At 43.7% G+C, this 22,862-nt stretch overlaps 1 protein-coding gene across 2 annotated transcripts in view; it reads left to right on the top strand.

Annotated features, from left to right (window-relative positions):
- KIAA1549 (KIAA1549 ortholog) overlaps positions 1–22,862 on the top strand; it is a 147,737-nt gene that overhangs the window by 102,294 nt on the left and 22,581 nt on the right. For both annotated transcript variants that reach the window (XM_067747139.1, XM_067747140.1), the window contains exons 13-16: positions 4,449–4,651; positions 7,289–7,512; positions 8,457–8,610; positions 14,481–14,798. In XM_067747139.1, coding sequence (XP_067603240.1) covers positions 4,449–4,651; positions 7,289–7,512; positions 8,457–8,610; positions 14,481–14,798 — 899 coding nt within the window. The remainder of the gene's footprint in view (positions 1–4,448; positions 4,652–7,288; positions 7,513–8,456; positions 8,611–14,480; positions 14,799–22,862) is intronic.

The following is a 22,862-nucleotide window of genomic DNA, read 5'->3' as shown; positions in this document are numbered from 1 at the left end:
TTTTATTCTTCAGTTTGTTAATATGGTGTATCACATTGATTGATTTGCATATATTGAAGAATCCGCACCCCTGGGATAAATCCCACTTGATCATGGTGTATGATGCTTTTAATGTGTTGTTGGATTCTGTTTGCTAGTATTTTGTTGAGGATTTTTGCATCTATATTCATCAGTGATATTGGTCTGTAATTTTCTTTTTTTGTAGTATCTTTATCTGGTTTTGGTATCAGGGTGACGGTGGCCTCATAGAATGAGTTTGGGAATGTTCCTTCCTCTGCAATGTTTTGGAAGAGTTTGAGAAGGATGGGTGTTAGGTCTTCTCTAAATGTTTGATAAAATTCACCTGTGAAGCCATCTGGTCCTGGACTTTTGTTTGTTGGAAGCTTTTCAATGACAGTTTCAATTTCATTACTTGTGATTGGTCTGTATTTTCTGTTTCTTCCTGGTTCAGCCTTGGAAGGTTATACCTTTCTACGAATTTGTCAATTTCTTCCAGGTTGTCCATTTTATTGGCATAGAGTTGCTTGTAGTAGTCTCTTAGGATGCTTTGTATTTCTGCGGTGTCTGTTGTAAGTTCTCCTTTTTCATTTCTAATTTTATTGATTTTAGTCATCTCCCTCTTTTTCTTGATGAGTCTGGTTAATGATTTATCAATTTTGTTTATCTTCTCAAAGAACCAGCTTTTAGTTTTATTGATCTTTGCTATTGTTTTCTTTGTTTCTATTTCATCTATTTCTGCTCTGATCTTTATGATTTCTTTCCTTCTGCTAACTTTGAGTTTTGTTTGTTCTTCTCTCTCTGGTTCCTTTAGGTGTAAGGTTAGATTGTTTATTTGAGATTTTTCTTATTCCTTGCGGTGGGCTTGTATAGCTATAAACTTCCCTCTTAGAACTGCTTTTGCTGCATCCCATAGGTTTCGGATTGTCGTGTTTTCATTGTCATTTGTCTCTAGGTATTTTTTGATTTCCTCTTTGGTTTCTTCAGTGATCTCTTGGTTATTTAGTAACGTATTGTTCAGCCTCCATGTATTTGTGTTTTCTACGTTTTTGTCCCTGTAATTCATTTCTAATCTCATAGCGTTGTGGTCAGAAAAGATTCTTGATATGATTTCAGTTTTCTTAAATTTACTGAGGCTTGATTTGTGACCCAAGATGTGATCTATCCTGGAGAATGTTCCGTGTGCACTTGAGAAGAAAGTGTAATCTGCTGTTTTTGGATGGAATGTCCTATAAATATCAATTAAATCTATCTGGTCTGTTGTGTCATTTAAAACTTCTGTTTCCTTATTTATTTTCATTTTGGATGATCTGTCCCTTGGTGTAAGGGAGGTGTTAAAGTCCACCACTATTATTGTGTTACTGTCGATTTCCTATTTTATAGCTGTTAGCATTTGCCTTATGTGTTGAGGTGCTCCTATGTTGGGTACATATATATTTATAATTGTTATATCTTCTTCTTGGATTGATCCCTTCATCATTATGTAGTATCCTTCCCTGTCTCTTGTAACATGCTTTATTTTAAAGTCTATTTTATCTGATATGAGTATTGCTACTGTAGCTTCCTTTTGATTTCCATTTGCATGGAATATCTTTTTCCATCCCCTCACTTTCAGTCTGTATGTGTCCCTAGGTCTGAAGTGGGTCTCTTGTAGACAGCATATATATGGGTGTTGTTTTTATATTCATTCAGCAAGCCTGTGTCTTTTGGTTGGAGCATTTAATCTATTCAAGTTTAAGGTAATTATCGATATGTATGTTCCTATTACCATTTTCTTAATTGTTTTGGGTTTGTTTTTGTAGGTCCTTTTCTTCTCTTGTGTTTCCCACTTTGAAAAGTTCCTTTAGCATTTGTTGTAGAGCTGGTTTGGTGGTGCTGAATTCTCTTAGCTTTCGCTTGTCTGTAAAGCTTTTGATTTCTTCATCGAATCTGATTGAGATCCTTGCCAGGTCGAGTAATCTTGGTTGTAAGTTCTTCCCTTTCATCACTTTAAGTATATCATGCTACTTCCTTCTGGCTTGTAGAGTTTCTGCTGAGAAATCAGCTGTTAACCTTATGGCAGTTCCCTTGTATATTATTTGTCGTTCTTCCCTTGCTGCTTTTAATAATTTTTCTTTGTCTTTAATTTTTACCAATTTGATTACTATGTGTCTTGGCGTGTTTCTCCTTGGGTTTATCCTATATGGGACTCTGCGCTTCCTGGACTTGGGTGGCTATTTCCTTTCCCGTGTTAGGGAAGTTTTCGACTACAATCTCTTCACATATTTTCTCTGATCCTTTCTCTCTGTCTTCTCCTTCTGGGACCCCTATAATGCGAATGTTGTTGCGTTTAATGTTGTCCCAGAGGTCTCTTAGGCTGTCTTCATTTCTTTTCATTCTTTTTTCTTTGTTCTGCAGCAGTGAATTCCACCATTCTGTCTTCCCAGTCACTTATCCGTTCTTCTGCCTCAATTATTCTGCTATTGATTCCTTCTAGTGTAGTTTTCATTTCAGTTATTGTATTGTTCATCTCTGTTTGTTTGTTCTTTAATTCTTCTGGGTCTTGGTTAAACATTTCTTGCATCTTTTCGATCTTTGCCTCCATTCTTTTTCCAAGGTCCTGGATCATCTTCACTATCATTATTCTGAATTCTTTTTCTGGAAAGTTGCCTATATCCACATCATTTAGTTGTTTTTCTGGGGTTTTATCTTTTTCCTTCATCTGGTACATAGCCCTCTGCCTTTTCATCTTGTCTGTCTTTCTGTGAATGTGGTTTTTGTTCCACAGGCTGCAGAATTGTAGTTTTTGCTTCTGTTGTCCGCCCTCTTGCTCAACACTTTTTTTACACTGAGGGGAAACCTGTATATTTTTCACTTATGCTCGAGGTTTCAAAACTTAGGCTTTTGTTTAAAAATAGTTTTGGCATGCCTTCACTTCTTCTCTTGGCCTGTTGGCCATTTATTTTCAAGCAGTGTCCAGAGCGTCTAGAGGTGACCTGTGGCTTAGAGGGAGGGCATGTGGGATCTTAGTGTGTCTAACTGGAGAGTTCTTTCCATCCATTCAGCCCCTCTTCATCTCTTTCTTTGCCTTTAAAAAAAATTTTTTTTTTTTAATTTTATTTTTGGCTTCATTAGGTCTTCATTGCTGCATGCGGGCTTTCTTTAGTTGCAGTGAGTGGGGGCTACTCTTCGTTGTGGTGCGTGGGCTTCACATTGCAGTGGCTTCTCGTTGCGGAGCATGGGCTCTAGGCGTGTTGGCTTCAGTAATTGGGGCACGCGGGCTCAGTAATTTGTGGCACGTGGGCTCAGTAGTTGTGGTGCACGGGCCTAGTTGCTCCGCGGCATGTGGGATCTTCCCCAACTAGGACTCGAACCCGTGTCCCCTGCACTGGCAGGCAGAATCCCAACCACTGCACCACCAGGGAAGATCCTCTTTGCCTTTTTAAAATTAAAGTTTATTTGGATTATTTCTATTATAAAAGTAATACTGACTAGAGAAAATCCACGTTACAGAAAATACAAGAAATTGGAGAACATTACTCATACCAAGATCCAGTCTCTGTTAAAGTGTTTTTCTATCTTTTTTTCTATACATTTAAATATTTTTCTTTTTTGCAGTTCCGGTTACTTAAAATAATTACCCTTTTAACCATTTTTCAGTGTTCTCTTCATCTGTTTTTTTTTTGCGGTACGTGGGCCTCTCACTGTTGTGGCGTCTTCCGTTGCGGAGCACAGGCTCCGGGCGCGCAGGCTCAGCGGCCATGGCTCGTGGGCCTAGCCGCTCCGCGGTCTCGGACCGGGGCATGAACCCGTGTCCCCTGCATCAGCAGGCAGACTCTCAACCACTGCGCCACCAGGGAAGCCCCTCTTCATCTGTTTTTAAAGTGGGAACTAATTCCATGCAGGCAGTAGCTTTTTCTTCTCCTGACTCTTCATTTTCTTTCTTCATCAGAACTGAGAAGGCAGAAGCCTTAATCATTCACTGGTACTTGCCAGCAGGTCCACAATCCCCTGGTCTTTTGTTATCTCAACAGTGTAATTGCCTTGCAACTGAATTTATATCACTTCAAATGAGCATGGACATTCAGAGCTGCCATAAGTGTTGTCCTCCAAGTTCTGTAAATTGCTACTGGCCTACCCGCGTCAGGCTTCTCCTGTCCTTTACCCTGTCTTACTGAAGACTTTGAAACACCTTTAGACAAAACAGGGCCACTTGGGGCACATAATGTCGTAGTGATTTTCATATCTTGCCTATGGATATTTGTAATTTTTAATGAGACTGAAGGAGACACTACTTATCCCAGACAATTTAAGTTCGAATAGTGACATTTCAAGTACTCTGCCTTGGAGTTGGGGATGTGTTTTTGGTCAGGGGCCCATCTGACGATTCTTTAAGAAATCCCTAATTGTGATGATTTGCTCTTTCTTTACAATGACTTTATTTCTTAATTTTTCTTTTCCTTCTGTTCCAGGGGCAGCACCCAGCTCGGGGAATGAGCAGCATTCGTCAGCCTCCATCTTTGAGCATGTGGACAGGATCTCCCGCTCCTCGGAGGCCAGTCGGCGGGTCCCCAATAAGATTCAGCTGATCGCCATGCAGCCCATCCCGGCACCCCCAGTTCCACACCCCATCCTGGCCGACCGAGTGGCCGAAACCAACAAAATTAACAAAGAGGTATTTGGTTTTATGAAAAAGTACATTAATAAAAAAAGAAAAACCTTACATTCTCATTTGGTCACTGCTTAAAAATGAAGTTAGTGTCAAAAATATGAGCTAAAGTTAGGAGCTGCTCACAGATGTTCTTAATTTAAAATCTGGTACTCAGTGTTTTTAGATCACATACCATTCAAGGACACTAGTAGGCACACTGGTGGATGTGCAGATTAAAGACCAGGGGTGGCTATCCTGAGAAAGTCCGCCTTAGCCCGTGGCTGGGGTTTGGGGATTTGGATCTTGGAAAGATTCCCACCATTCCCAGAATGGAGTGGCTCGCTGTGCCTAAACTGTTTGTACAAGCAACATGATTTTTGCTGAGCGACTCTTTCTTCTGGGAGTCTGGAATTTTGGTACATGCTAGGCAGAGGGTGCCTATGTGACCGGCCTCCAGTAAACATCCTGGGCATTGAGTCTCTAATGAGCTTCCCTGGTAGACGTGTCGCATGCGTTGTCACAACTCATTGCTGGAGGAGTTCACATCCTGCGTGACTTTTCTGGGAAAGGACTCTTGGAAGCTGTGCCTGGTTTCCTCCAGACCTCACCCTATGTGCCATTCCTCTATGCTGGTTTTGCTTTGTGTCCTTTTGCTGTAATAAATTGGACTTACATTCTGAGTCCTGAGAGTTCTCCTAGTGAATTGTTGAATGTGGGGTAATCTTGGGACCACAGTAGACTCTGTGATGCCTGATAGATCTGCTCTGGCCCCAAACATCTAGGTAAGTCTTGGGAAGAAACTGTATTTCCAGTGACTCCTGGAACAGTGAGATAGATCTGCTTTCCTCCTAAGATTTGGGGAACCAGAAGGCCGGGTCACGTCACTGTTAACTTGAACTTGAGGAGTTTGGCCTGGTCTGGACCATGAGTGGAATGAATGCTGTTTAGGGTCGCACACATGGTGGCATCATGACTGTCAGTTTCTTGCCTCTAAGAAATACCTGCTGCTGTTGTGAGTTCTGCCAGGTGAACTAATAATTGATGCAGTTCAATCCTTAAAGTGGATCATCTTACAGAAGTCTTAGCAAGAGTTCTTACACATTCTCCTCGCCACACCTCATTGGCTCCTTGCCAAGGCCATGACCAGAAGAACGTGTGTCGTGGGTTCAAGGTGACACATGCTGTCCCTTCTCACTGATGCTCAGGAGCCCTGACCCTGCATGACCCCGGTCTTAGCCTAGACCTATGACCCCATCAGTCCTGTGTGTTGCATGTGCCTCACATGGCCATGAGTAAGCACCCTGGAGTAGGTTCTCCGTGTGGCCAAAAAAAGAAGAGAATAAGCTCACCAGCCCTCACAACTGGATAGCACTCATCGCCACTTTTTTCTTTTACTATCTTTAAAATGTATTTGATGCATGCATATGGTATAGGAAACATATATATTGATAATAAAGCATAAAGTGAAAGCCCAACTTAAGAACAAGAGCATTATCAGTACTGGTGCACCTACCGGTAGGCTCCATACATCTCAGTGGAAATGTTTTCTTTTTAGGAGGTTCTGGTGCACATTCCTAGCATGTCTTGGTCCTCCTGTGGGGACCTCACATATTTTAAAGAACAGTTAGATCCTGATAGAGTAAGAGGGGCTTCCTGAATCATCCTGCTGGGAAGTTGTCAAGAATCTCATCCGCCTGACCCTCCCTCAAGCAGTCGCAAGGAGCATGTGGCTCCTCGTCCACTGTGGCGTGGCCAGGAGCGTCCCACCTTGTCTTAGACGTTGCTCCTGCTCTCTTCTCCCAGTCGGATGCCTAGTTTGGTTTCCCTTTTTCCCTCTGTCTCCATCTCGCTTGCTGTTAAGTCCTCTGAAGCTGGGCTAAGGGCTTAGAAAACAAGGGGAGGCACCTCCATGAAGGAAAGCATTCCCCGTCTGCTCTCCCTGATAGCTCAGCCGACCTGCCGCTCCCGGAGCTGTGGCCTCGTTCCCCCAGACCTGCGTCTGCGTTCCTGCTTCTGGCCCTCAGCACCTTGGTGCCTTCCCTGCACACCCTCTGCCCACTTCCCTCCCTCCCCTGCTTCAGAACCAGCCGGCTCTTGGAGACCTAGTTCAGGCCCCTTGTAGCCAGCGAGGATGTGTTTCCATACGTGTCGATTTTCCACTTTGAGGAGGGGTGTCTCATGGCTGGGGGCTTGTTTTGGTAACACTAAGCATCATTAGTAAATGGGTATTTTATTGTATAATGCAAATATCTTCTTTCACTCTGTCTTAATTTAAAAATCTCTAAAGTAGTGATATTATTGGGTATGGAAAATATTTACTCTTTTCTCGGGTCGTATGACATATAGTTGTCACTGTCTCTCAGTATCTTCAAAGTTGCCACTGGCCTGTTTCCCGGGTTTGAGTTCTTTTGCCCTGTTTGGGGGCCGATACCACGGCTTCCCGCGTCCCACCCACCACGTGGAGTGTGGGGATACAGCTCCGGATGATGGAGGTTCCCCACGCCCCGTGTGGGTGTGCCTATCCCTGTCACCCCTTCGGGGCCTCGTGGGAGCCTAGGACAGCCGGGGGCGGGTGGAGGAGAGTCGCAGGAAGGCCTCCCAGCTGCTTTCTCTGCGTGGTCCCAGAGACCGTCAGAACGTTCCGTCTGTCTCGTTTCCCAGATCCAGACAGCACTGCGGCACAAGTCGGAGATCGAGCACCATCGGAACAAGATCCGGCTCCGCGCCAAGCGCCGCGGGCACTACGAGTTCCCGGTGCTGGACGAGCTGTCGTCGGGAGACACGCGGGAGCGGCACCGCGTGTACCGCAGGGCGCAGATGCAGATCGACAAGATCCTGGACCCCACGGCCAGCGTGCCCTCTGTGTTCATAGAGCCCAGGAAGAGGTGGGCCCCGAGCCGGGCCGGAGGCCCCTGCTGCAGGGCTACAATGGCTCGGCTGTGGAGGGGGCGGGGAGAAGTCTCTGCAAGCGACTCCAGGCTGGGTAGGCTGGGAGGCCGCCATCCCACCTGGAGGTCACCTGTGGTGAAGGCTGCATTCATTCGACCCCAGTGGCCCCGGAGCACCTCCCTGGGTTTCGTGTCTCCTGGAATTCAGACTTCTGAAAAGGTGGCGCCGTCCTTCTCAGAGGGCTCCAGGGCTCCCTGTCCCTGCCTCTCTTCTTCAGCTCTCACCCCCAGCATCTCCACCTCCCGTGCTTGGTCACCAGTTCGGCCGGGCGCACAGCCGCTCTCAGAGACTCGGTCTCTTGGTCTCCCAGGCCCTTGCCCCCTAATGCAGAGGCATTTTGTGTAAGATCAGCTCTCGTTTGTGTCTTGCTCTGCTCACACCTGTGCTGGCTTGGGCTGCCTGCCGGGGGGACCCTGGACTCCTGTACCTAGCGGGGCACTGCCTTTCACCCAGCTGCTCCCCCCTCCGCCCAGCAGCACAGAGGAACTGCCGCCCCCTAGGCGGCGGCCTCATTGCCCCCCAAACATTCATCTGCATTCCTGTTTCTGGCCCTCCACACGGTCCTGCCTGCACCTCACACTTGCCCCACTTCCCTGCCCGTCCGCAGATCCTACTCATTTTTTAAGACCTAGATCAGGCCACAGGTAGCCAGCGGTGATACTATTCTCTGTTGTTCCGTGTGTTTAGTATAGTCTGCCCCGGTGGACTGTGAGCTTTCTTAGAGCAGAGACTGTGTCTTACACATTGTTTGCATCCTGTGGGGTGTTTACCACAGGGGCTAGCAGGTCCTAGGCACGCAGAAAATACTTGGCGTTTAGTTGATGAGCCCATGGCCGGAAGGTTATTTCCTATGAAGATAACCTCTCTTTTCTCCTGGCAGCTCCAGGATAAAACGTTCTCCTAAACCACGCCGGAAACATCAGGTCAATGGCTGCCCCGGAGATGCTGAGAAGGACAGACTTATCACCACAGACAGCGACGGCACTTACAAACGGCCCCCTGGTGTCCACAACTCTGCCTATATTGGTTGCCCGGTGTGTAATGTTGAGCCTTGCTTCTGGTCGCTCTTAGGGAGAGGAGAATGAGCAGTGACGGCTGCTGCCCTGGGTGATGCTGATGCCCAGTAGGGGATGCTCCAGGGCCAGCTAGGTTGTGAGGCGCGTAGGGTGGGGAAGGGAAGGGGTGGGCACTTCCTTTGAAGAAGGACTCGAGTCATACAGACCAAGGGGCTGCTGGGGGAGCCCTCTGGAAACACACTCAGTGTTTTTACTTCCTATTAAGCAAACCCTGTCCTCTCAGGCTTCAGAATGGCAACTTCTCGAGGTTAATTGGAAAACAGAGAGAAGCGTCCAGAAAGTTTCTTTTTTCTTCCCTTCATCAGAGAGTTGTTTGGGTTTCATGGTGGTAGGAGGGACATTTAGGGTTTTGTCCCATCGTCTGTTCTTGGAGTGCTAAGAGGATATTACATTTGCTAATATATATATATATATCTAGTTTTAAAGGAAGAAAGAGCTTAATGGAAATTAAGAAATAGGGAGTTAAACAATTTTTTCCAAAGGAAAGGGGCACAGAGTTGCTTGTAGTGTTAAAGCAGACGTTGACAGCATTAAGACACATACAGACCCCACTGAGCAGGGAAGAAAGGGCCAGCCTCCCCAAGGGGCCGTGAGAAATACAGACACAAAGACACCCCAAGACAGAGCAGGAGCCCCACGTTCCCAGTGTGTCTGGCAGCACCGGGACACAAAGTGCACGTCTGTAGCCCTGTGCCAGGGTGATGCCCTTTCTCGTTGCACAAGACCACCTTTCTCCTTCTGGAGACAAAGTTACAGACCCATCCTTTTTAGAGAGAAATTAGCCAAACACATTCTTGGAGAAGGAGTTTGTGATGTACATGATCACTCAGTTAGAGCTTAGGTAACCAGTGATTTCTTATTTGAGTTTTATATTTTATCTCTCAAATTACACAGATAACTAACACTGAGAGGCACTAAACAGAATTACACATATGTGCCAAATACCATACTGACATTGGGGCTAAATATAACTGTCGTGATCATCTGAAAGAACCAGGGTTTCCCTTTGGAACTTGCTGTGTTTCTGGTGTCCTGAGACTGACCCTCCCTTCGTAACTGGCTCATGAGGATTGGTGTGATTCCCTTGGGTTGGAATGTCTACGAATTAGGCTGCTTTGCTCCCCAACAGAATGAATGAATCCTTTCTGAAGGCTGTGAATGAATTCCTCAGGTGGGGGAACCTCAGGCAGTTCTCACAGTAGATGGCGCTCCTGAGCCGCTGCCGTGTTTTTGGACAGGTGTTTGGGCGTCTGTGGTGTTTGGCTTGATCTGGGGGGGGCTGTTCCCTTGACTCCCCAGGATGGTCCCCTGGAGCTTTCGTTTTTGTTTCATCCGGGATCTCAGAGATCCTGTTGTGTGAAACCGATGAGCAGAAGAAGGGGGAGCATTTCTTCTTCCCTCTTAGCTTCCAGAGCCCCAGGGCTCCTTCTCTGAGACAAATCTGTAGGAGAGCCTTTGCAGTCCCGCACGTTCTTTTTTCAGTAGCCCTGAGTTCCATCATCCAGTGCCATTGAGTTTTGTGAGGAAATAACCTGTCCTCCCCTTGCCCTCTCAATGACCATAAATCAGGCCTCTTTCATGGTGGCCCAGACTATCCTTCTTCTCCTTGCTTTTTTTCTTAGCAGAAAGCACAGAGGTTCCTCCCTCAGCTGGTGGGAAGAAGCCCTTCCCTGGAGAACACTAACTCAGTCAGCTGCTTCATCCCACATGGCTCCATTTTTCAAAGGTTCCCTAATAAGAAATTCTTCCTCAGATGGACTTTTTACTTTCTCTCCCTAAAAATTCTGAAACATATATATATATTTTTAATACTTATATTGTATGATTTTTGTTTATTTTTTAATTTTATATTGGAGTATAGTTGACTTACAATATTGTGTTAGTTTCAGGTGTACAGCAAAGTGATTCAGTTATACATATACGTATATCTGTTCTTTTTTTTTTTTTTTTTTTTTTTGCGGTACTCGGGCCCCTCACCGCTGTGGCCTCTCCCGCTGCGGAGCACAGGCTCCAGACGTGCAGGCTCAGCGGCCATGGCTCATGGGCCCAGCCACACCGCGGCATGTGGGATCTTCCCGGACCAGGGCATGAACCCGTGTCCCCTGCATCGGCAGGCGGACTCTCAACCACTGTGCCACCAGGGAAGCCGCATATATCTATTCTTTTTCAGATTTTTTTCCCATATAGGTTATTAGAGAAGATGGAGTAGAGTTCCCTGTGCTGTACAGTAGGTCCTTGTTGTATATGTTAATCCCAACCTCCTAATTTATACCTCCCCCCACCTTTCCCCTTTGGTAACCATAAATTTGTTTTCTAAGTCTGTGAGTCCGATGAAACATATACCTTCACAGATAATGCCTTTTTGGGAACTCACCTTTTCTTAGGTAGTATTTCATCTTGAAGATTATACTAGACATACATTTTTTTTTTTTTTTTGCGGTATGCGGGCCTCTCACCGTTGTGGCCTCTCCCGTTGCGGAGCACAGGCTCCGGATGCGCAGGCTCAGCGGCCATGGCTCACGGGCCCAGCCACTCTGCAGCATGTGGGATCTTCCCGGACCGGGGCACGAACCCGTGTCCCCCGCATCGGCAGGCGGACTCTCAACCGCTGCGCCACCAGGGAAGCCCTAGACCTACATGTTTTTGAACTGTCTTGAATTATATGCTTTCGCCTCAAAATATCTTCTTCTTGAGAGCTCTCTTCTCCTGAGGTGAAAGAAATACTTCTGGACTTCTTGTAACTAGGGCTACCATTATAATTCAAGCCTCAGCAAACATTGACCCTCAGGCAAATCCGGCCTGCTGTCTGCTTTTGTAAATAAAGTTTTATTGGAACACAGCCACACCCATCATTTTTGTGTTATCTATGGCTGCTCTTGCTACAGTGGCAGAGTTGAGTAGCTGTATGGCTCACGAAGCCTAAACTATTTACTCTCTGGCCCCTTATGGAAGTTTGTCAATGCTGATATAATTTATTATCCAAGCCAGACACTTGTGAGGGTGAAAGGAGATGCTGTTAATTATCCTGGGACAACAAGCATGAACTGAGCTTGTCCTGGGCCAACCATGGTGTGTGATCACTCTCTTATAATACGAAGGATTGCAAACAGGCACCAGAATACATCGTCACTGATGACTAAAGGTAAAAAAGTTCTCATGTGTTTCTGAGGAGTGATAGGTGAACGTGTATCTGTGCAAAGGAAACAAGTTGAATATCAAAGTCAACAAACTTGGGGGCTTCCCCGGTGGCACGGTGGTTAAGAATCTGCCTGCCAACGCAGGGGACACGGGTTCGAGCCCTGGTCTGGGAAGATGCCACGTGCCATGGAGCAGCTAAGCCCGTGCGCCACAACTTCTGAACCTGCGCTCTAGAGCCCGTGAGCCACAGCTACTGAAGCCTGTGCGCCTAGAGCCCGTGCTCTGCAATAAGAGAAGCCACCGCGATGAGAAGCCTGCGCACCACAAGGAAGAGTAGCCCCTGCTCACCGCAACTAGAGAAAGCCCGTGCGCAGCAATGAAGACCTGACGCAGCCAAAAATAAGTAAAATAAATTAAAACAAAGTCATCAAACTTGGATTCAAGAGAATGGAATTCAAATTCCAACTCAGGGATCCTGGGTAAATCTCAGCTTCTGAAGATCACAGTTATTCATTTCTTATTAAGTACCATCTACATGTGAAACACTGTGTTGGATGTTGGGACATAGGAAAATGAACAAGACCTCTTCTTGGCCTGCAGGTTGCTAATAGTCTAGCCTGCGAAGTGTGGAGGCAGCAAGAAGACCAGAGAACAGGAAGCTCTGACATCACGGCTCTGTAGTTCTTTGCCTTCTTGGCAGGATTCATGGGATCAGTGAGATTCCAAGGGGACCTCACTTCACACCTTCACAACATGTCTCTCTTGCTGTAAAAGTTAAACCTTCTTTAAAGTTATGACTACTGAGGGTGAGACTGGCAGTGGCTATAGCTCTTAAGGACTCTCTTCAAGTGTATGTAGGGTTTGTCCCCCACCTTGGAATCTCGGTTTAGGCTGTGACCACACCGCTGTCTTCCCTGCAGTGCGGTTACCCAGTCAGCTCCTGGAACCACCGTCAGGAACATCGCTTCTGGCTTCGGAGAGACCCTCTTACTTACCAGTAGGATGTTTTAACAGACATGCTTATCCTCTTCTCCATGAAGTGTTAGGTTGGGGGCTTTCTACTGACTACATTCTTCCCCACCTGCTCCTCGAGAAAACCGAGAACGGAAGAAGGGCATGAGTGTGGGCCGTTTTTTGCACCTTGTAAGGAGAGGAACACAGAGTCTTGCCAATGCTACGTCATAAACCAGAGACCTTTGGGGCCCCGAATCCTTATCTTGATGACTAAGTCATTTAGTAGAACTTTACTGGGATATTGTGTTTCGGAGAAACAGTCTCACAGGACTAAGTGTGTATTGTACCTTGGAGTGAGACCGTCCACTCGCTGTTGTGAAGGGCAGAGCACCTGCCCATCTCAGGGGGGCAGTCTCTACCAAATGGCACTTGTTTCTGTCGAGGGTGAGGGCCCAGTGATGCCAGGGCTTCCAGGTCTGCCAAGAGAATCCAGAACTCTTTGAGTTTTAGTAGGAAATTTTCAGATTTTTAAAATATTGCCCATCTATTTTTTAAAGACTGGTGTGGGCTAAGCAAAACAGGTCTGTGAGCTGTTGGTGGGTTTGCCAGTACGTTATCTGGTTTTCTTTCTGTTTGGAGTTAAGCAGCTGCTGCTGTTAAGTGTTTGACACTGGTGTGAATAATAACAGATCATTGCTGGACAGACCATAGTCATTACAAAGCACTTTAGGCAGTTGGCTAAGAGGAAGGACGTGTCTCTGCAAGAGAGATTTTCTTTGTAAGAGACTCACTGATCCAAAGCGATATGGGAACGCCTTCCTTTGGGCCTCATGTAGAGTGACCCAACGAGGGGTCACCAGCCCCTCGAGCAGAACCTCTTCTCTTTTCAGTGTGTCCGTTGTAGTCATTGTGTTGTTTGGGCTTCTGGGGCCACTGAGACCAGGAAGGCCTCTTCTTCCATTGGTTCCTTGTTTTGTTTCTTACAGTTTACCGAGTATATATTATGACAACATTTGGCTCGGAAGGTAGTATCAGGAAATAAGATTTTTAAAAAATCTTAATTGTTACTTATGTCCCTGCCTCTTTGACAGTGGGTATAGAATATAATTTAAGCTTTTCTTGTTGACTCATGTTATCCAGGGATACCACCATTTAAAAGAAGTTAGTTTCTGAACAAATAATTGACACTATTTACTGTTTGTAAAGAGTTGTCGTAATAGGTATTAAAATGGTTTATACACACGTAGTTGTAATATCGTGGTGCCTTTGAACTCTTCTGCGGGTGTATAGGGCGAATACACCTATACAACAACAGGTGTATTCTTCCTATTTTTAATAGTCAATAGACTGCTTTAGTTTTGGGTGTCTGTGTCTAGGGAAAGTCAACTAGGTATTTTAATATATAGACTCCGACACACCATTTTTGGTTGCTAGGGGCTTTCAGGAAAACATGTGCACTTCCAGGTGCTGAGATACATTTCAGGGAGTTGATTGAGTTTTGCTGGACAAATGACTGTGGAATCATTTTACTTTTTTATTTCTTCTGATTCAAACTTTTTGCCTCCAGGAAAGGTAATGCACATTCCTCAGCTGTGATTTGAAAAATTCTTATGGTAAACCCCATCCCTCAATGTCAGTGAAAATTGTTAAATTCTTTTTTAGTCCTAGAGTTTTGTTTTTGGGTCTCCACAGAAGCTCGTGTCTGATTCTTCACTTTGCTGTTTCCCCCACTGTAGTCTGATCCCGACCTCCCAGCAGATGTGCAGACGCCGTCTTCAGCTGAGCTGGGGAGGTATCCAGGCCTGCCCTTCCCGGCCTCCCAGTACATCCCGCCCCAGCCGTCCATCGAGGAGGCGCGGCAGACCATGCACTCCCTCCTGGATGACGCTTTTGCCCTCGTGGCCCCCAGCAGCCAGCCCCCTAACACTGCAGCTGCAGGCCCTGGGGTCCCAGCCGGCCTGCCTGTGAACAGCACCCCTTCCCGGGAAGAGAGACGAGCCACCCAGTGGGGGTCCTTCTACAGCCCAGCTCAGACGGCCAACAACCCATGCAGTGTAAGTGTGGACCTTCTAGAATTCTCTTATGGGCAAGATGTCGGAGCTTTGTTGCCTGACTGCCTCGTTTTCAGGATCCCTGCAATACTCTTGTTGGATTTGATTGGAATTAAAGCTTGGATGATGAGTCTTAGTTTTTATTATCTTCTAGGTTAATACTCAGTGTTGAAAGCATTCTTTTGTGCAACTCAGGTGTTTTGTGGAGGTATCTTCCTGAGCTCCCTTTGTTATCATGAAATAATAGGAGGAGTATGTGTCAAAATATATTCTCATTGATGTCTCCATAAGAGGTACAGTTAAGAATGTACTAGAATCATTAAGTTTCTTTGTGTAGGCCACCTGGGACTGAAGAGGTGAGGTGAGGGTCTGGGTGTAGGCAGCTAGTCCACAAGTAGCCAAGCACAGTTACTTTCAAATACCAGATTTCCATCTTGGGAGTTGACATTTCAGTGTTTCATCTGTCTTTGTGATCCTTTATTTTTTTCATATTCAGTCAGACCTTTCAAATGTACCTTCTCAAGTCACGGAGAAGAAGTAGAACTCAAGGATGTAGCATTAAATATTATTTTTTGCTAATTTCAGATTAAACGATCAGACTGAAACATTTGACTCTGGAAAGATGTTAATAGGTTACAATTTAAATTTCTTCTTCAAGGAGTGTTTATACAGGGTTCCTCTAATTTTGTTAATCATATTAAGGTTAAATTGGGTGGTAATAAACATATGTTAAAAGAATTTTCATCTCTGAAATTGGTATGAATTTTGAAAGTATGCTCTTCTCAATAGATTGTTTCCTTCAAGACATGGTGGGCCTGAGGTATAGATAACGGCTACCATGCAGGGGAAAAATATTCAATCTGGTCATTGTTGTTTTAAATATAAAAATATAGATAGTTTCAACAATAACTATTAAACTACTTCATAATTACAGTTGGTATATAATTGTAACTGGTAGTTTATAATCTTTAAGGAAATGGATGATACTGAACGAAACTCGGTGATGAAATGAATTTGACTATAGCTGCTGTCTGTTTAAGCTTCTCTCATTTGTTTATTCATTCAAATATATTTATGGAGCACCTGCCATGTTCTGGGTGCTCGGGAAACAGAGGTGCGTGATGCACTACTCCAGCTCTTACGTCCCAGTGCGGGTATGTGGACAGTTGAAGCAGTAACTTCGTACAGCACAGTGTGGCAGGTGTCATGGCAAGAGGAAAGTATGTGGGGGGAGCACTTGACTGAAAGTGCTTGGGAAGGATTTTATAGACAAAACGAAATCTAAGTGGAAGTCTGAGGGTCATTAGTGGTTATCAATTAAAGAAGAATATTTCAGGTAGTGGGGAAGCTATCAGAGACACAGAAGTGAAAGTGTCTGGTACAGACTCCCTCTTCTGGACAAGATGGAGGAAAGGATCTAGATTTACCTTCTCTCCAGAAACAACTAAAGTAACTGAACAAAATCTGTGGGTTTTCACAACATTGGTCGTTAGAGATGAGTAGAACCCTACAGTCACCCCAACTGTCTTGAGAGAGTTTCTAGTCTTGAGAGAGTTTCTAGCTACGGTGCAGGGCGGAAGACCCCAGGCAGAGCTCAGTGGTCTCCCTGAGTTGAGAAAACAGAGTTGAGAGTCTGGGGAGGAAAAGGCAGCTAGAGTTCACAATAGACAGTGCAGGAAAGCAGAGAGATGCACAGAGAGAGAATTCCAGAGAGCTGCATGGAATCTTCACTTGAGTACTGACCAGTTTTAAGTACAGAACTACTCCCAAAAGATTAGCGGGAACAATCCTCAGAGCTCACATAAGCGTGGGAATATGTTCCTGCTGTGGGCTGAATTGTATTCCCCCCAAGTTTGTATGTTGAAGCCTAAACCCCCATGCGAATATATTGGAGATAGAGTCCTGAAGGAGGAAATTAAGGTTAAATGAGGTCATAAGGTTGGAACCTTGATCTGATAGAACTGATGCCCTTAGAAGAAGAGAAAGAGACGCCAGAGCTCTCTCTCCACCATATGAGAACACAAGAAGGCAGCTGTCCACAAACCAGGAAGAGAACTCTCACCAACAACTGAACCCTGCTGGAAACTTGATTGTGGATTTTCCAGCCTCCAGAACTGTGAAAAAGTAAATTTCTGTTATTTAAGCCACCCAATCTGTGATATTTTGTTATGGCAGCCTGAGATGACTAATACAGTTTCTTTTGTACCAGTGTGAAAGACCTCATAATTCATGGAGCCTCGATTAGAGTACTCAGAGCTGCTCTCATTCTACCTAACACAGAAAAAAAGTAAGACCTGAACCTGAACAAAGCTCAAGAATATTTATAAAGAAAACCAAAACTATACAGTATCCAGCAAGGTCAACTTAATACTCAAAATCTGGCATCCAATCAAACTAACCAGACCAGCAGAGAAGCAAGAAAATGGCATAGATGGTAGCATTAGTAGACAGAGATATTAAAAGAATTATAATGGAGTTCTGTATGTTCAAGAAACTAGAGGAAAGAGTGAACATATTAATTAGAAGCATTGAAAATATTAAAGGATACAAATCAAATTTTGAAATGAAAACTATAATGTCTGAGATGAAAAATATGTACTGGATGGGATAAATGGCAGATTAGATTTGCAGAAGAAAAGATTAGTAAGCCTGAATGCATAGTAATAAAGACTATACAACATGAAACAAAGAGAGTAAGTATTAGACTAAAAGATGAATAGCTCATTAGTGAGCTGTGGGACAACTTTAAGTAGACTAATATACATGTAATTGGAGTTCTTGAAGGAGCAGAGAGGGTGTCAGAAAGAAATAAAGGAATAATTTTTTCTGAATTTGATTTAAACTGTAAATCTGCAGATCCACAAATTTGATGAACCATATGCACAAGAAATATGAGGAAAACGATACCAAAAATACGATGAAATTGCTTAAAATAAGTGATAAAGATCTTTAAATTATCCAGAGAAAAAGGGCAGATAACATACAGTGGAACAAAAGTAAGGATGACAGCAGAATTCTCATTGTCCAGAAAACAGTGGAACAAATATTTAAAGAACTGAAAGAAAAAACTGTCAACCTAGAATTCTATATCCAGTGAAGACCTCTTTTAAAAACTAAGGTGAAATAAAACCTTTTTCAGACACACAAAAGCTGAAAGAATGCATCACTGGCAGCCCTGCTTTACAAGCAATGTTACAGAAAGTCCTTTAGGCAGAAGTAAAATATACCAGATAAAGATCTGGACCTTCATAAATGAATGAAAAGCACTAGAAATGTAAATATGTGGGTAATCGTAGGAAACTTTCTTCTTCATTATTTAAATCTTTTAAAAAGGTAATTGACTGTTTAAAGCAAAGTAGTAACAAAGTATTGTGGGGTAGAAGTAAAATGTCTGAAAACTGTAGCACCCAGACCAGATGGGGAGAAGTAGAAGGGGACTGTTTTAATGTTCTTACACCATGCGCGAAGTGGAATAATAGCACTTGAAGGTAGACTGTGATAGGTGAAAAACATACAACATATACCCTAAAGCAACCACTAAAAAAAATAATTGTAGCTAATAAGCCAACAAAGGAGTAAAAATGAAATAATAAAAAGGTAGTCCAAAAGAAGGTGGAAAAAGAGGAAAAGGGGAACAAGGAACAGATGGGGCAAATAGAAAGCAGGTACCAAGATGGTAGATTTAAATCCAGACCTGTCGGTAATCCTATTAAATATGAACAGTTTAATATCCCCATTAAAGGGCAGAGATTGTCAGATTGGATAAAAAGCAAGACCCACTTATCCGCTGCTTACAAGACACCCACATTAACTATAAAGGCACGAGTAGGTTAAAAGTATGAGGAAGGATATACCATTGCTAACGCTCATCACAAAACCTGGAGTGGCTATACTAACATTAGCCAAAACAGTTCTCATGGTAAAGAATATTAACAAGGATAAAGAGGATTATTTCATAGTAATAAAGTGGCCAGTTCATCAAGAAGTCATAAAAATCTTCGAAGAGACAACCCTCAGAATGGGAGAAAATATTTGCAACTGACAAAGGATTAATCTCCAAAATATACAAGCAGCTCATGCAGCTCAATATCAAAAAAACAAACAACCCAATCCAAAAATGGGCAGAAGACCTAAATAGACATTTCTCCAAAGAAGATATACAGATTGCCAACAAACACATGAAAGGATGCTCAACATCGCTAATCATTAGAGAAATGCAAATCAAAACTACAATGAGGTATCACCTCACAGCAGTCAGAATGGCCATCATCAAAAAAATCTACAAACAGTAAATGCTGGAGAGGGTGTGGAGAAAAGGGAACCTTTTTGCACTGTTGGTGGGAATGTAAATTGATACAGTCACTATGGAGAACAGTATGGAAGTTCCTTAAAAACTAAAAATAAAGCTACCATATGACCTAGCAATCCCACTACTGGGCATATACGCTGAGAAAACCATAATTCAAAAAGAGACATGTACCACAGTGTTCATTGCAGCACTATTTACAATAGCCAGGACATGGAAGCAACCTAAGTGTCCATCGACAGATGAATGGATAAAGAAGATGTGGCACATATATACAATGGAATATTACTCAGCCATAAAAAGAAACAAAATTGAGTTATTTGTAGTGAGGTGGATGGACCTAGAGTCTGTCGTACAGAGTGAAGTAAGTCAGAAAGAGAAAACCAAATACTGTATGCTAACACACACACACACACACACACACACACACATATATATATATATATATAAAATCTTAAAAAAAAAAAAGGTTATGATGAACCTAGGGGCAGGACAGGAATAAAGATGCAGACATAGAGAATGAACTTGAGGACATGGGGAGGGGGAAGCGTAAGCTGGGACGAAGTAAGAGAGTAACTTTGACATATATACACTACTAAATGTAAAAGTGATAGCTAGTGGGAAGCAGCCGCATAGCATATGGAGATCAGCTCGGTGCTTTGTGACCACCTAGAGGGGTGGGATAGGGAGGGTGGGAGGGAGACGCACGAGGGAGGGGATATGGGGATATATGTGTACATATAGCTGATTCACTTTGTTATACAGCAGAAACTAACACAACATTGTAAAGTAATTATACTCCAATAAAGATGTTTTTTAAAAAAGTGTAAATAAAAAGAATTTTAGAATAAATGGATCTTTTTACACAAAACAAAAAAGTCATAAAAATCTTAAATGTTTATGTGCCTAGTAATAGAGCTTCAAAATACGTGAAGCAAAAACTGACAGAACTGCATGCATGTATAAACAAATCTACAATTCTGGTCAGAGATTTCAACACTCCTCTTTCAGTAATTGATAGCAGGGATGCAGTCAACCCTTGAAATTAGTTCTGGGGAACTAATGGGAAGTGGGAAGTAAAAGTGGTGAGATGTGAGGGAGGAGAGGGAAAGGAAGAAGCGGAGAGGTTAGGAGCCTAGACCTCATCCTGAGGGCAGTGCCTGGATCCTGAGGGGTTTTGAGCAGGCTAGAGACATCATTAGGTGTGCCTTTTGGAAAGATTGCTCTCATTTTACACTGGAGAGTGGTTTGTCACAGTGCAAGAGAGGAAGAATCAACATGGCTTCAGCATGTTTAACTGCTGATGGCACTGAGCCAGTGTAGGAGGAGAGCTTGCTGATACAGGAAAGGGGATCCAGAGTACTGGTGGAGGAATTATCTTCAGAAATGAAGGGATATATTTCTTCCAGTTTAATGGGAGGGAGAAAGAATTGGGTGCAAGTACAATCCGGTTTGTAGTTGGGTGGCAGTACATTGCAGGGCCACCCATCTCATGGTTTCTATTCTCACAGTAGAGAAAGCAGAGTCATATGTTGAGAATGAGACAAGTGTGGCAAGGCAAGGCAAGAGGGTTGAGGGAGAGTAGAAACTTGAAATACTTATCGTGGAGAATGAGAGAAAACAGATTAGGGATGGCGTAATTAATTAGCTTTGAGGCCGCTGTTCAGACTGACGATCGTGAAGTTATAGTGGCACAGATTAAAGTCCTGTAGTTCTGTTTATCAGCATTCAGATACCCAGGTGTAGACAAGGAGAAAACAGGCAGTTGGAGTGATCTGGAGCTGGGGCTTTATCAGGCATGTGTGATGAAAGGACAACTGGGAAGAGATGTTGTGCAGATCAGAGGGTGCATTTGAAGCGATGATAGACGATGCACTGAAAGGGAAAGTAGTGGGCAAGTAAACATGCTGGAGCTTTGTAGATTCTTCCTCTCAAATCTACCCACTGCATTACACTGGTCGGAGCCATCATCATCTCTCACCAAGATTATTGGAAGGTTTCCTAGTCATCTCCCTGCCTGTGGTCTTGAAAGTAGGATGTCAGGGTGGTGGCTGACAAGTGAAATGCAGTTTATTGGTGTTGAGCAGACTGAGAAGCTGAGAGGCTAACACAGTAGATGCATCCTGTGGGTGACAGGAGGACTTGGAGTGAAGAGGGAGACCTTCCAGGAGCCTTTTTGCTTAGTCGCGTTTTTCCAAAAGGAGAGCTCTCATCTCACTTCCCGACCTGAACTTGTTTGCTGCTGGCATCTCCGTGTTGCTTCTCTTTGCTCCTTGAATTGTTCAGCGCAGAAATTTGTGGCCATCTTAATCTCTCCCTTTCTGATAGAAGATGTGTATGTCATAGCCTCTAGGAAGCGTAAATAGTTCTTGGCATTCAACCACTTTTTCTGAATCATTTTCCGCCCTTAATAACCAACGTCCATTTTATCTTTGGATTCAGTTCTTTCATTCACTTCAGGGAAACTTTCTTTTCTTTTATTTCTGAAATAATTGTCTTACTCTGTTCTATTTATCGGAGTTGAAGGTACCAATTATTTTTATGTTGGCTCATCTTGGTCTCTTTTCTGTATCTATCATTTATCTCTAGTTGCTTTAGCTACTTTGTTCTTTTTTCTCTGCCTTCAGTTATGGTTATCGTGGGCCTTTTCTCTGTGGCATTGATTTGCTTTTAAACCGTATCTGTTCTTTTCCCCATTAGTTGATTTCTTAAAGTCATACTGGCATTATTTTGGTCCTCACATTATTTCCATAGTTCTGTGGTCTCCCGTTGTGTTGTTTTATTACCACATCTTTGAAGTTAGAAAGAGGAATGGCTATTCTTATTAAGTTAGGGGCCACGCTGTGCTGCCAGGATCTTTCTTTCCCCCCTTGGCCACTGCTTTTCTCGGTTTAGGGCATATTTTACCCACTTATTTACTTGCTTGGTTTCTGCTGATCGAGTGGAGCAGTAATTTTTGACAGATCTGTATTACTATTTTTATTCTTTCCTCATTGTTCATGCGTGTTGCAGATTAACGATTCCGTGATAATGCCTTACGCCTCCATCTTAACCAACAACGCAGACCCATGGCAAGATTTTTATAAATACTCTTATTGAGTGGTTTGGATGTGAACTTTTGATGTTACCCTTCATATTTTGATGGGAGTGGTAGCAACTTAAGCTAGTGGAAAATCAGAATCATTGGTTGTATTTGGGCATCTCTAATGTAACTTCACCGTGTTTATAAATTGGTTGTAAAGTTACTGTTTGTTGGCAGGAGGAACCTGATCACCGTTTATTTGCTGCTGCTGACTGTGGTGTAAAACCACAGGAATGTGGATTTCAGGGTGCCTTCAGTTACCCCATGAACCTTTATTTACCATCTGATGACATTTTTAATTCTTTTCTTGCCAGCGTAAAGATGTTAGTTATACGTTGGTGAGTCAGGCCACTTAATAGGTGGTATTTCTGCTTTCCTGAGTAAAGTTAACCTCCGTGGAGTTGTCGTCTAAGTAGCAGGTGTGAATACCTGAGCTAAGATATTTTACGAGCAGACCTTACCGTCTGGTTGCTTTACCTCAGGCCCCTCCAGACTCCACTCACCACTTGCCTTTCTTGCTCTCTTGGCTTGTTTTATACTGTATAGAAAGAAAGGATGCATTAAAAAGGGATTTTTATTCGCCTAGCTGATTGAAACCTTAAAGTTCTCTTTTGTCCTCCAAACTTTTTTACACGTGTGACCCACTTAAAGGAAATGCCTGCCGTCTGTCTGCGATTTT

The sequence above is a fragment of the Pseudorca crassidens genome, chromosome 8 (assembly GCF_039906515.1).
Source record: "Pseudorca crassidens isolate mPseCra1 chromosome 8, mPseCra1.hap1, whole genome shotgun sequence".
Classification (NCBI taxonomy): Eukaryota; Metazoa; Chordata; class Mammalia; order Artiodactyla; family Delphinidae; genus Pseudorca; species Pseudorca crassidens.
Note: the sequence above shows the minus strand (reverse complement) of the source record. Positions and strands in the feature narration are given on the sequence as shown.